At 44.1% G+C, this 13,572-nt stretch overlaps 1 protein-coding gene across 3 annotated transcripts in view; it reads left to right on the top strand.

The window, feature by feature from the left end:
• The window catches only part of LOC129866654 (uncharacterized), a 33,881-nt gene that overhangs the window by 19,295 nt on the left and 1,014 nt on the right, over positions 1 to 13,572 (top strand). The window contains exons 11-21 of one of the 3 annotated variants that reach the window (XM_055939434.1): positions 1,111 to 1,214; positions 1,391 to 1,463; positions 1,558 to 1,629; positions 1,764 to 4,886; positions 5,989 to 6,316; positions 7,828 to 8,308; positions 8,415 to 12,257; positions 12,462 to 12,587; positions 12,726 to 12,879; positions 13,125 to 13,230; positions 13,380 to 13,561. In XM_055939434.1, the coding sequence (XP_055795409.1) occupies positions 1,111 to 1,214; positions 1,391 to 1,463; positions 1,558 to 1,629; positions 1,764 to 4,886; positions 5,989 to 6,316; positions 7,828 to 8,308; positions 8,415 to 12,257; positions 12,462 to 12,587; positions 12,726 to 12,879; positions 13,125 to 13,230; positions 13,380 to 13,561 (8,592 nt within the window). Of the gene's footprint in view, positions 1 to 1,110; positions 1,215 to 1,390; positions 1,464 to 1,557; positions 1,630 to 1,763; positions 4,887 to 5,490; positions 6,317 to 7,827; positions 8,309 to 8,414; positions 12,258 to 12,461; positions 12,588 to 12,725; positions 12,880 to 13,124; positions 13,231 to 13,379; positions 13,562 to 13,572 lie in introns of all 3 variants that reach the window. The other 2 variants (XM_055939433.1, XM_055939432.1) reach the window with 2 other exon arrangements.

Genomic DNA, 13,572 nt, shown 5'->3' with positions numbered 1-13,572 from the left:
AAAGATGTCAGACTCCAGTCACCCAAGTCATAGACTGTTCTCTCTGCTACCGCACGGCAAGCGGTACCGGAGTGCCAAGTCTAGGACCAAAAGGCTCCTTAACAGCTTCTACCCCCAGGCCATAAGACTGCTGAACAATTAATCAAATGGCAACCAAGACTATTTACATTGACACCACCCCCTCGACCCATATGTTTTTACACTGCTGTAACTTGCTGTTTATTATCTACGCATAGTCACTTTACAAATTACCTCGACTAACCTGTACCCCCGCACATTGACTCGGTACCAGTACCCCCTTTATATAGCCTTATTATTGTTGTGTAATATTCTTGTTACTTTTTTTACTTTTTCCCCATAAACTATCAAAATAAAAAAAGTTGCACACTCCATGTATAATCCCCCAGCAATTGAATGTGTATTTACCAACGTTTCGGCATCACTGTGCCGAAACATTGGTAAATACCCATTAAATTGCTGGGAGATTATACATGGGGTGTGCGACTTTTTTTATTTTGAATGTTTATTCGCCGTTAATCAGCACCTCCACACAAACTATTACTCTGGGTGTGCGCCAGCTCATGTTTTATAATCTAATATTTTTTCCCAGCCTGTTGTGTCGACTTTATTTTATTTTTTACTTTAGTTTATTTAGTAAATCTTTTCTTAACCAACAATGCAGTTCAATAAATAGAGTTAAGGGCTTTAAGAATTTCACGGTAAGGTTGTACCTGTTGTATTCGGCGCATGTGACAAATAACATTTGATTTGATGAGATGCTTTTTTCATTAATTAGGCTATTTTCTCTAATATATAGACACAGATCTAAAAAAAAAAAAAATAAAAAAAAAAAAACATCATCTACGAATATATATATTTTTAAGTTATTCAACTATAAATCGCCAAAGTTACGATAGATCTTCAGTTAACTGTGAAAATTACAGAAGATTCCTGTAACTTTGATAAATTATCAGTAGCTTTGCAACCCTACCCAAGGACATTTTTATGTGTTGCTTATCTGATTATTTATCCAGCTGTGTGAGCTTTACAGAGCTTTATGTTTTAGTTTTTTTTAATCAATTAATGATATTGAATTGTTCGGTTTTTCAGTTTCTCTGGAAGGAATGGGTTGCAGTCTGTATGAGCTGGCACCCAGTGAGGCTGAGGACACCTCTCTCTCTCAGCTTACACAGGAGCTCAAGGAGAAAGACCTGGTGAGCGTTCATTGTTCTTAAAGTCGGCTGACAGGTTATTGGAAGACCGGAATGGAAAGGGAAAGGTGGACACCTAAACTGAAAGGTGTCTTCCGCATTTAACCCAACCCCTCTGAATTCAGTTCATTGTTGTGTTGTCAGACCTTGATTCTAATAAATATTTTTCTTATCAACAGGCCCTCGCAATACAACTGAATGATAGTGGTTTCCTTATACTGTTACATTCATCTCACTTCCTCACATATGAAGGTAAGACAAAACCTGTATATGCAACATATTGCATTTAAATATATTATAGATAGAAGCTAAATATCTAACATTACATTATAATTGTACATTTCAGATGCTGGGTCCAATAAGCCAGAGGTATTGCAGGGGATGTTTGTGTTTCCGGATTCCAGAGCTATACAACGAGGTGTGTGTGTGTGTGTGTGTGTGTGTGTGTGTGTGTGTGTGTGTGTGTGTGTGTGTGTGTGTGTGTGTGTGTGTGTGTGTGTGTGTGTGTGTGTGTAATTTATCCTTACATAATGTCATTTGTTATTACCACAGACACCAAGATCTGCTCGAAGAAGCCCTCCCTCTCACCAGAGGTCCTCCAGGTGGTGCCTGCACTGAACTACGCAGAGACAGAGGTGGAAAAGTGCCTCCCTGAACAGAGTGGGGAGCTACGTGGTTTACTAGAGCAGCATATCCAGAGCTACGCTGCCCTCATCCACCCTGGGCTTACTATCAGTCCATCTAGGGAAGCCAGCATCTTCCCAGATCAGTTTGATGTTCCTGACGCCCTCAAATATCTCTACTCCAGCCCAAAGTGGACTGAAATGGGATGGAAATGTCTCAAGTCTTACTTTCACCAGCCGGGCTCCTTCGAGCTCTCTGTATCCAGGGCCACGGAACTTCTGGCGGCTGGACGAGAGGAGCGAGGGGATGAGCCAGATGATGACGTCTACTACTGTCTGTCATCTCCAGAAGGCCCCCCCATGACTCCTGCTAGTCTGGGTGGCCCAGAGGAGGAGCAGTCAGGGGGACAGTCACCAGGAGACACAGCTGACACAGCCACATACATAAGTAATGCACCGGCAGTATCTACAGAGGACTTTGACAAACCTGGTATGACCAAGGCAGACAGTAATGCACCAAATAAAAGAGTAGAGGAAGAGAAGAACTTGCCTTCAAAGGAGGTGCAAGACAAGGTGCAACATGTGCAACCCAAGGGGGTGCAGGAGGAAGTGCCCTCTGATCTTATCAAGCCTGCGGTCCCAGCAGGGAACTTTGGGAAACCTGTCTTGAAGAAGGCTGACAGTAATGCACCAGGGACAACTTTGATTCCAAAAGAGGTGCAGAAGGAGCGTCCCTATGATCTTTCCCAGCCTGCTGTGTTGGCAGATGATTCTGGGAAGAACAAGGCCGTACCAGGGGTAGGAGTAGAGGATGAAGGGACACATTTGAACCAAGAGGAAGTCCAAGTGGATAGGCAAAAGGAGGTGAAAGAGGATATGCTTTCTGATCTTTCACAGCCTGCAGTCTCTGCAGAAAACTTGAGGAAAGCTGGCCCAGCAGTGTTGGGTAAGGCAGACTGTAAAGCACCAGAGGTGGGAGTAACGAATGAAGGGACAAACTTGCACCTGAAAGAGGTGCAAAAGGATATACCCTCCGGTCTTTCACAGCCTGCAGTCTCTGCAGAAAACTTGAGGAAAGCTGGCCCAGCAGTGTTGGGTAAGGCAGACTGTAAAGCACCAGAGGTGGGAGTAACGAATGAAGGGACAAACTTGCACCTGAAAGAGGTGCAAAAGGATATACCCTCCGGTCTTTCACAGCCTGCAGTCTCTGAAGAGGAATTGAAGAAACCTGGGCCGGCCCTGGCAACCAAGCCCAACATTAAAGCAGTAGAGACAGGAGTAGAGGATAAAGGGGGGGATTTGCCTAAGGAGGTGCAAGAGGAGTTTCCATTTGATCTTTCCCAGCTTGCAGTGTCGGCAAAGGTTTTTGCAATAGCCGGTATGACAGTGATGACCAAGGCCACAGAGGTGACAGAGGTTTCAACCTCACCTGCATCAGGTGACCTCCCAACAGTGCTAGTCATCACTGCCACTGAAGGAACTGCAACCGTTGTACCTCATAATGAGAACTTTGGCTTGATCAATACAGAGTCGATCACAAAGAACTCCTCCAGTTTGCCACCAGCCAAAGTACAGGAGAGGGGTGGAAGTGCTCTCAATGGGCAACGTGGCAAGGCCAATGAGGTCAATAACTTCTCTACATCAGATTGGAGGAAACGGCCAAGGAAACGGCGTAGATTTAGCGGGTTGGGTAAACGGGTCTTGAGGTCTTCAGCAGCTGACTTTGAAGAGGAAGAAACTGAGAAGGGATGTTTGGATTCAAGTAAAGTCTACTCATTGAAAAAGAGGAAGGAAATGACAGATTTAGTTCAACTTAACCCATGGAAAAAGAAGGAAAGGATGGATGTAACCCAGGTTCGTCCATTGAAAATGAAGAGGGAACTGATGAATTTGACCCTAGATCCCCCATTGAAAAAGAAGGAAAGGATGGCTGTAACCCAGGTTCGTCCATTGAAAATGCAGAGGGAACTGATGAATTTGACCCTAGATCCCCCATTGAAAAAGAAGGAAAGGATGGATGTAACCCAGGTTCGTCCATTGAAAATGCAGAGGGAACTGATGAATTTGACCCTAGATCCCCCATTGAAAAAGAAGAAGGAAAGCAAGGATTCAATTAACTTTTACCCATTCAAAAGTAAGGAAAGTATGGATCTAAATCACGACGGCCACCCATTGAAAAAGAAGACAGATCGGTGGGACTTGAAGGCGATCATCTCCGAATGCGGTAGAATCTTTGTCCCTCATGGTTCAGAAGTTATCGCCAAGGATATAGAATCTTTGAAAGTTATGGGGAAAGTGATAGATCACAAACAATGTGCTGATGAGATGATGGTTGAAGCTTGTATCAAAGTACCCCAACCCATAGAGACAGGAGATGAACCTGGCCTAGAGTTGATAAAGTCAGGTGAAAACAAAGATTCACACATATGGAGTTCAGACAGTAAAGACCATCCGCCAGAGGTCAAAATGGCTGATGTAGACAAGATGGCCTCTCAGAAACCCTCAGAACTGGTCCAGAACAAAGACATGGATTTTCCTTCCTTAGAAAAACACAAAAAGAATTGTCAATTTGTTGCAATATCCCTCAGTAAACTAAAGACAGTTTTTTCAAGAAGGGGAAAGAGGAAAACACCTCTCAAACCGGTTTCAGAAGATCAAATGTTACCATTGGACAAGAAAAGCAAGGCCGATGCTGGCATGGATAAAATGGAAAGTGTTCATTTGAGTAATTCCTGCAAAGATACCCCGGACAGAACCAGAGGTGCTGCTGAAGTTGCAAAGGAACAGACATTTGGCCTAGACCCAAAGTTTGCACTAGCATTAGGCTTGACTCCTAGGGAGTTGCATAATGATGCACTCAAATCTCCAGAAAAAAGTGATATTCCATTGAAGAAAGACATTCAGAGCAGACTGGACCTGGTTACTCCACAAGCCACATCTGACCAAATGTCTGAGGCTTTGCCTAGCCCCCCTTCAGCAACAATAACCTTAACGGGTCGGGGGAGCCCATTGAAAATGAAATGCAAGCCTGCAGACTCCATAAGGAAAAAATGTAAGTTCCTCTTGGGAAGTCATGTAGCTGTTGTCAACCTCACGTCATGCAAATAACAAAACATGCAGATTGATTTGATTTTGTTCTCCTAAACCACACACTTAATTAGATATTTGTCATCTTGATAATTGAGTTGTGATTGCAGTTAATATGTGCTGACTGTGGAAATATGCTGAAATGTTAAAATAATCCCTTTGTCTTGAATTCCTGATGATTCCGTTTCTATATCTCTTTTTCTATCTGAACTGCGAAGCAACACTATGAAGTAATATGTTAATAGCTTTTTGTTATTCTGGTCCCAGGTCTGTTTGTGCTGTAGTTGACAAGACAGCACAAACTGATCTTGGACCAGGCTAGCCTCTTGCCACCTCCGTTGCCTCTGCTTTGTCTTGCTGTGTGTCGTGCTACTGTCCCCCATTTCAATCTAATACAAATCATAAAACAATTTGGTTCAATTTTGGCGAGGAGATTTGCATGCAGGCGACTGACTGCCGTACGACAATGCAAATGTCAAAATATTAATTATCACTATACGCTACTCCGTGTTTTTTGTTTTCATACTGTTTCTTCTGTCTCTTTTCTCTGTTCTCTTTTGTTTCTACAGGGTGGTTGCACTATCACACACCAGCTTCTTTTGAAAAAGAGAAAGTAGCACAGCCTATATCCCCCCAACTACTGACACTAAACCCTGATGTCAGGCGTGTTGTCAGTAGGGGTAGGCCTCGCACAGTGAAGAAAGATGCCAGTGATGCATCATGCCCACCAGCAGATGCTCTGACCCTATTGGCCGATTTGGCCCTCAGTACCAGTAACGACAAAGTACTGGACCAACTGGCTCTTCAGCAACAAGAATGCTGTCCAAGTTTGGTTATAAGTGACAACAGTGTCAAAGATGGCAGCTCTCCTCATGAGTCAGATGGTGAACCAGAGTCTGTCCTTCATGCACTGCTGAAGCACCCTTCTGTTGCTAGGCTTAAACTTCCCCCTCAGTCTCCGTCACCCAAGGGGCTGGTGGTGGGGAGTGGGGAGCGGGTTGTGTTAGTCTCACAAGAGCATTCTTACTCACTGCCGCCATCCTCCTCTCTACTATTGGGTTTGTCAGGTTCAACCCTCCAAGTCCCAATTTCGGAGGGACTTCAGCCGCATCGCAAGGATATGGTCTATGGTGACGGAACTCAAGCACTACGGACCTTCCTGTGTCAGGAGCAGGACCAGAACAGGAAGGAACTCGGGGAGGAACCCGGGGTGGCTCCAGAATCCATGAGCAAAGGAATTGGGCGCAGGCAGAAGTTCCGTCGGTTACGGCGGTTCATCGAAAAAGACAGCTCGGTTCAAGTGACAAGGCTGTGGAAGGAAAACTATGACTTTAATTCAGACAGCAAGTTTACCAACGACCCTATGGATAAAACAGTTATTAGAGCCCTACATGGGTATGTACTTAGAATTTGTAATTTACACTGAACAAAAATATAAACGCAACATGCAACAATTTCAAAGAGTTACACTTCAAATAAAGAAATCAGTCAATTTAAATAAATTCATTAGGCCCTAATCTATGGATTTCACATGACTGGGAATACAGATATGAATCTGTTGGTGACAGATACCTTAAAAAGGGTAGGGGCGTGGATCAGAACACCAGTCAGTATCTGGTGTGACCACCATTTGCCTCATGCAGCGCGACATCTCCTTCACATATTGTTGATCAGGCTGTTGATTGTGGCCGGTGGAATACTGTCCCACTCCTCTTCAATGTTTGTGCCAAATTGCTGGATATTGGCGGGAACTGAAACACGCTGTCATACACGTCGATCCAGAGCATCCCAAACATGTTCAATGGGTGACATGTCTGGTGAGTATGCAGGCCATGGAAAAACAGGGTCCTTTTCAGCTTCCAGGAATTGTGTACAGATCCTTGCGACATGGGCCTGTGCATTATCATGCTGAAACGAGGTGATGGAGGCAGGTGAATGGCACGACAATGGGCCTCAGGATCTCTGTGCATTCAAATTACCATCGATAAAATTAAATTGTGTTCATTGTCCGTAGCTTATGCCTGCCCATACCATAACCCCACCACCATGGGGCACTGTGTTCACACATCAGGAAACAGATCACCCACACGACACCGTACATGCTATCTGCCATCTATTCATCTGTGAAGTTCACACTTCTCCAGCGTGCCAGTGGCCATCGGAGGTGAGCATTTGCTCACTGAAGTCGGTTATGATGCCGAACTGCAGTCAGGAAGACCCTGGTGAGGACGATGAGCACGCAGATGAGCTTCCCTGAGACGGTTTCTGACAGTGGTCCGAGGCTGGTTGAACATACTACCAAATTCTCTAAAATGACATTGGAGGCGGTTAATGGTAGAGAAATTAACATGAAATTCTGGCAACAGCTTTGGTGGACATTCCTGCAGTCAGCATGCCAATTGCACGCTTCCTAAAAACTTGAGACATCTGTATCATTGTGTTGTGTGACAAAACTGCACATTTTAGTGACCTTTTATTGTCCCCAGCACAAGGTGCACTTGTGCAATTATCATGCTGTTTAATCAGCTTCTAGATATGCGACACCTGTCAGGTAGATGGATTATCTTGGCAAAGTAGGAATGCTCACCAACAGGGATGTAAACAAATTTGTGCAAAACATTTGAGAGAAGCTTTTTGTGCGCAAGGAACATTTTTGGGGTCTTTTATTTCAGCCCATGAAACATGGGACCAACACTACATGTTGCACTTATAATTTTGCTCAGTGTAAATAAAAATATTTTTAGTTTTTTATGTTAAAATTTTCTTCTAACTACTAGATGCATAAGTGAAGAGCTTGCTAGAGACAGAAAGCTTATTCTATATTACTCCACAGACTAATTGTTTGACTGGATTTTGATTTCTCTGTGTCCCTTTCCTTCAACCCTCTGCACCCTCTCTCTGTACAGCCCATGGGATTTCAACATTGAGGACACAAACGAACAGGTTCAGCTCATCATCCACATGTGGATAGGTCTTTTCTACAGCAGGTCCACTGCTAGGTTCTTCCAGGCAGACCCAAGTCTTCTATGTATGGAGGAAAAAGATTCTACAGAAGTGGATCATGGAATGGTACAAGCCCAGGTTACATCTGAGACCAAGACAAGTTCCCCTGCTTATATTGCCCTTTCCAGGCTCCCAGAACCTGAAGTTTTGGACCTTAGTAATGTGGGTAAAAAAGAATCACAACCGTTAAGCTTGGAACCTGAGGTATTGGACCTTTCAGTGAAAACAACATCGACTGTGTTAGATTTCACTGTAGACACAAAGGACTCCCCTGAGTCCAAGCAAAGAATAGATTTTAAAAATCTTCCAGTATACCAATCAGAAAGTGGACTCCACAAAGAAATCATCTCTTTTCACAAACAAAGTACAGGTCTTGAGTTAAAGGTTAGAAAATAAATATATTATATATGTAAAGCACAAATGTTTTCCAATCAATATTTTGTTGACAGAATACACAATTGTTTATTTTGCTTGTCTCTTTTCTCTACAGGTTTACAGAGACCGTGTGGACAGCATGACGTCAGACAAAGCGAGTGAACTGGATGATGAAGAAACTAACAACCATGAGAATGACAGCAATGGTACCCTCCAAAATGATGTGTCCCCTAACAGAAGAACTTTGGAAAGTGATGGATCGTACATTCTCTTGTGTGAACAGGCAGCAAGTGTGTACATTAATCAAGAAAAGGTCCTGGAGACTCAAAGAATTGCCCGGGGTTTGGAGGGCAAAGCCAAAAAGGAAATCCAAAAGGAAGAGAGGAGCCACGATGGAGTACATAACATAGCAAGTCTTAAAACCATGGAATCTAAAGATGTTGATGAGGCGCAACAAGTTAAAGATAACGATTCAGTCAAAACAATGTCATGCACAAAGGTGCTGGGGGATGGTGACGTTACCAATATGGCTGACAGAGTTGAGCGTAATGCAAGTGAACCCAGAGATGGGTCTTACGTTGCCATCTGTGATGGCAGTGAGTCAAAAACGCACAAAGCATATCATAGCGTGAAGGATTCTGTTGAAGCAGCAAAACCAGAAGCAGTGCATGTTGGGAAAGACACCACAAACAAGGAAATCAATGCACAACCTGCTGGGAATGATTCCATTGGTACGGCACTCAAAGCAATGCATGATGAAAAGATTCCCAAAGGTGTGTCACGGAATGATGGGAACTCCAAAAATGAGGTGCAAACTGCATTGCAGGAAGGGAATGATACTAGAGATGAGGCACTACCAGCGGTGAATTATGAAAAAGAGTCGGGCGATAAAGCAGCAGCTGCAGTATGTGGTGGGAATAGTTCGGTAGCTGAAACACCAACAGAGTTATCACATAATGAAAATGGTTCCCAAAAAGAAACACCATCAGTGGTGCATAGTGGAAATGATTCCATACTACCTGTGAAACTGTATAGCAAGCTGTATATAGACGAAGAACCCACTGCGGTGAACGATAGAAATGCTTCCCCCGGTGAGGTACAACCAATGGAGCAGGTTGGGGAGGTTTCTATTGGCACTACTAGAGTACTGCTAGAGATGCAGGGTGAGATTAAATCGAAAGATGAGGTACCGACCACGAGAGTATTTCCACTATGTGGTGAGAACACGCCTTGTGTCGGTGAGTTCGACACGCCCATTCAGTCCAAGGATGTTTCAGGGGAGGCTAAAACAACAGTAGTTGAGACTGATTCCAATGGGATTAGGGATTCTAAAGATCAGGAACAGGTATCGATGCCGGGTCAGAGTAAATCTGATATCGACACACAAGGGCCCCAGCATTCTCAAGACGAGACGTCAGAAGTACTGACAGGCCAGGTAGAAATACCACTGATTGGAGTAGGAATTCCCAGGGAAGATATCGCACACACAGATGTTCTACATTCACACAGTCCGACACCAGAGAGAGTGCGTGCTCAGATAGAAATACCATTTATTGGAGTAGAATTACCATTCATTGGCGTAGAGAAGGATAGCAAGGATATCATGCACACCGAGGTGCACGACACTCACTTGTGTCATAGGGATAATTTGTTTTCAGGTGAAATGTTTAGAAAAGCTTCAAAGGGAACTGAATCTGTCAGTAGATGCCCAACCCCTATCGTGGACGATGGTTACATCCCGATTCCTGACATCGACAGTGGCTGCTTGGTTATCTGCGATGCCGATGGGGTCAGCAAACCCCTCGGCAGATGCCCAACACCTACACAAGATGAGCCACCTTTCGTTACAGAATTGTCTTATGACCATCACACACCGGAGACTGTTTTTTTGCCTGATTCGAAAGACACCAACAGTCCCAACCTCAATAGTGGTTTTGCTCTTATTGAAAATGAAAAGGCTTATCGTGAACCACATGAACCAAGTCTTGGTAGCAGCCCTAGCTCTGTAGAGAATATGTTGCATAAATCCAGCAACAACAATAGCAAACCAAATAATCTGGAAGCCATTGGTAATCAGTTCTCTCAATTATTGACTGAACCCCGCAAGAAGCCAATTGCCACTAGCACACCTCTCAACACTCCCTATACTTCTTCAAAGGAAAAAAACAATAACAATCCTTATTCAAATATGCGACTTGCCCCTGCTGAACAAGACCTGTATGCTCTTTCAAGTCACGATTCACTGCATAGGTTCCCTGACTCCTATCCCAAAACACATAGCACCCTAACACAGAAAGCAGCATTCTCTGTGCCATCAATCCACCTTGAAGTCCTGTCCAATGAAACAACAGAAAGAACATTAACTCGGGACTTGAGTGAAATCGCTTTGGAAGGAGACACTAACTTGTGTCCTGCCTCAACAGAGATTATCATACAGTCCATCCGTCAGAGTATCCCAGGAGTAAGTGGACCTACAGCAGCTTCTCAGAACCTTTCAGGGCACAACTTTACTGAGCCCCATCCATACAGCCAACAACTTGCCATGGCTGTGAATCTCTCCAAGAGTGAAGGCAGCAGAGGAGAGTACAGCTGGAAAGAAGGACAAACGAATATTGACCCTATGTCTTCAGATGTTCTCAAAAGCAAACAAACCGCTGCCCCTGTCCACTCAAACACTGATCCTCACCCGTATAACACACCATATGTCACCGAAATGAGGAGACAGATTGCAAGTTTGCAAGATAATGTTACGGATGAAAGTGAGGAGCCTGCCGTAGAGCAAGACAACATTGAATCTAGTCTAGAGACAAATTGGATATCAGATGACCAACACGCTAGTAATACATCCCAGTTGAATAAAACAAAACTTGACTTCATCAACTCTTTACGCCAGTATCAGCAATGGGATAAAGGGGAATTTGATGATGTTTTGGACTTCAGCAAGCAAGGCACTTCCTCTTCTTCAGTCACCTTCCAGTCTGAAGAATCAGACAAAATATTTACCCGTATGGAAGAGAACAAACAGGACTGGTTAAAGTATTGTAGGTCAGAGAGGAGTGGGAACACCTCCAAAAGCCAAATTGATTTGGACGATGAGCACGAGGAAGTTTCCTCATTTGCAAAGCCATGCCTAGTTACAGTTTTGGATCACAAAGGAAACAGAATCACCTATGAAAACTATCCCGTTCTGAAACCTTCAACAAGCATGCACACACGGACAGTTCCGAACTCAGACAGACAGGGCTCGAGCAGATTTCTGGACTTCTCCAAGAGGTGGGATGATACACATAACGCTGACGAATCTGACCTCACTCAGTCGTCTGTGGATCTGGAGACCCTCATCTTCTCAGAGAGAATGAACCAGATGCTAAAACGTAAAAAGAAGAGTAGCAGCAGCAGGTACAACCGAGCAAGACACCACAGGTCAAATGTAGAAGAGCGAGCTTCCTCCTGTAGCCCGGCTGTGACAGTGCACTTTTCCAACCTGCAGGAACAGGAAAGCTCGGAAGAACACTGGGAGGGACTACCTTCACTCGCAGGGCAGAAGTTAAAAATAGATATGCCTGAAAGGAAGGGTATGCCTGAAGAAACAGACAGAGATATGCCACAGCATCTTCAAAAACTCTCCTATACAAAGGGCAGTGAGATGACGCACGTCAAAGTTTCAGACCTGGTTGCGGAAAGTTTCGAGGCGTACCATGCCATGATGACTGAGGTCTGTGCAGGCAGAAAGTACCCACACAGAACCGAGAGACTCAAGAGAGAAGAAGCAAAGAGAAACAGTTTGCCAAAGTCTCGAGCCCCAAGCAAAGACAAAGAGTTCTGTGGTCAGATGAAGAAGGACATGTATGACAGCCTGCATGATAATCTGAACTCTGTTGTGAAACAGTCATGTAAGAACAAGTTCAGGTTCTACATACTGGTGACATCAGACGACCCATTCTTCAACGAGACAAAGGTAAGATGAACATAAATGTTAGACTGGTCCTAGATCAGTTTGTGATGTCTTGCAAACTTCTATGGTCAGTGGCAAATGACCATGGCCTATGCAGCGCAAACAGATCTGGGACCAGGGTACGAAACCGTACCATAAGCTGTACAACAATGAAAGCCAAAGTTCATTCTTGCACCATGTTTAAAAACAAGCTTGTTATTTTTGTAGGAGCTGTTAGAAGCAGAGGGACACATAACAGTAGAACAGTCTCAATTCTGCCTTGGAAAGGATAGTCCCTCATCCCCTCTATACATTATCTTGAGGAACGAAGATATTGCTGAACACATTTGTGAGGTAAGACTGTTGTAGACGTATAAAAGTATCTCAAACTCCTGGAAAAGAATAAGCAATCCAGGTTCGAAATCCAGCCTTCTAAATCGGTTTCCGTTGTATTACATTGACGTCATTTTGAGATTTCTGTTTCACCCTCAGGTCCCTCACTTGCTTGAATTGAAGAAGTCTCAGAATGTGTTGTTTGCTGGTATTGACCGTCCTGATGACATTGTGAACCTGACCCACCAAGAACTCTTCAGCAAAGGCGGTTTTGTGGTGTTTGAAGGAGCAGCACTGGACACACTCAGTCTCAGTATGGACACTTCACTATTTGCAAGAGACCAAAGTGCATTTGTTACATTTCATTATGTTTCCACAACTGTCAATCTCTGTAAGCAACTAGGATGTCCCTAGCCTGGTCCCAGATCAGTTTGTGTCATCTTGCCAACTGCTGTGGCCGATGTTTGGCATGAAACAGATCTGGGGCCAGGCTGTGATGTCCCCTCCCACATTGCATAGATGTGTGTGAGTTACTCAATGTGTCTTTCTTTCTTCCAGGCAACATTAAGAAAATGTCTGGTTTCCTGGAGGGGCTGAGTAAAAAGGGGAAGTGGAAATGGCTCTTGCACTACAAAGACAGCCGGAAACTGAAAGAGAACGCACGGTAAGCTTATTCTTGCGCTTGTAAATGTTCAACACAGTGCAGATAATAAAACACTGTGTTTGTTTGAATCCAGGCCAGAGTCATTTTTGTAATTCAAGGAAACTAAGATTCAAACTAACTGCCAGAACTGATCATTCCTCCCTCTACAGGTCTAGTGCTGAGGCACAGGGTAAAAAGAGCTTCATGGACATCTGCCAGGAGGCTGGAATGGTGGAGGTCTTACCCTACCATGAATGTGACGTCATTTCAAGGACACGACCCAACTACCTCCACTGTCTAGTCCGGCTGCAGGTCCAGAATGTATCAGCTCGTCTACCTGTATTTATAACTGGTGAGAGATCA

Source organism: Salvelinus fontinalis, chromosome 12, assembly GCF_029448725.1.
Source record: "Salvelinus fontinalis isolate EN_2023a chromosome 12, ASM2944872v1, whole genome shotgun sequence".
Lineage (NCBI taxonomy): Eukaryota > Metazoa > Chordata > Actinopteri > Salmoniformes > Salmonidae > Salvelinus > Salvelinus fontinalis.
This window is presented reverse-complemented; position numbering and strand designations above follow the sequence as displayed.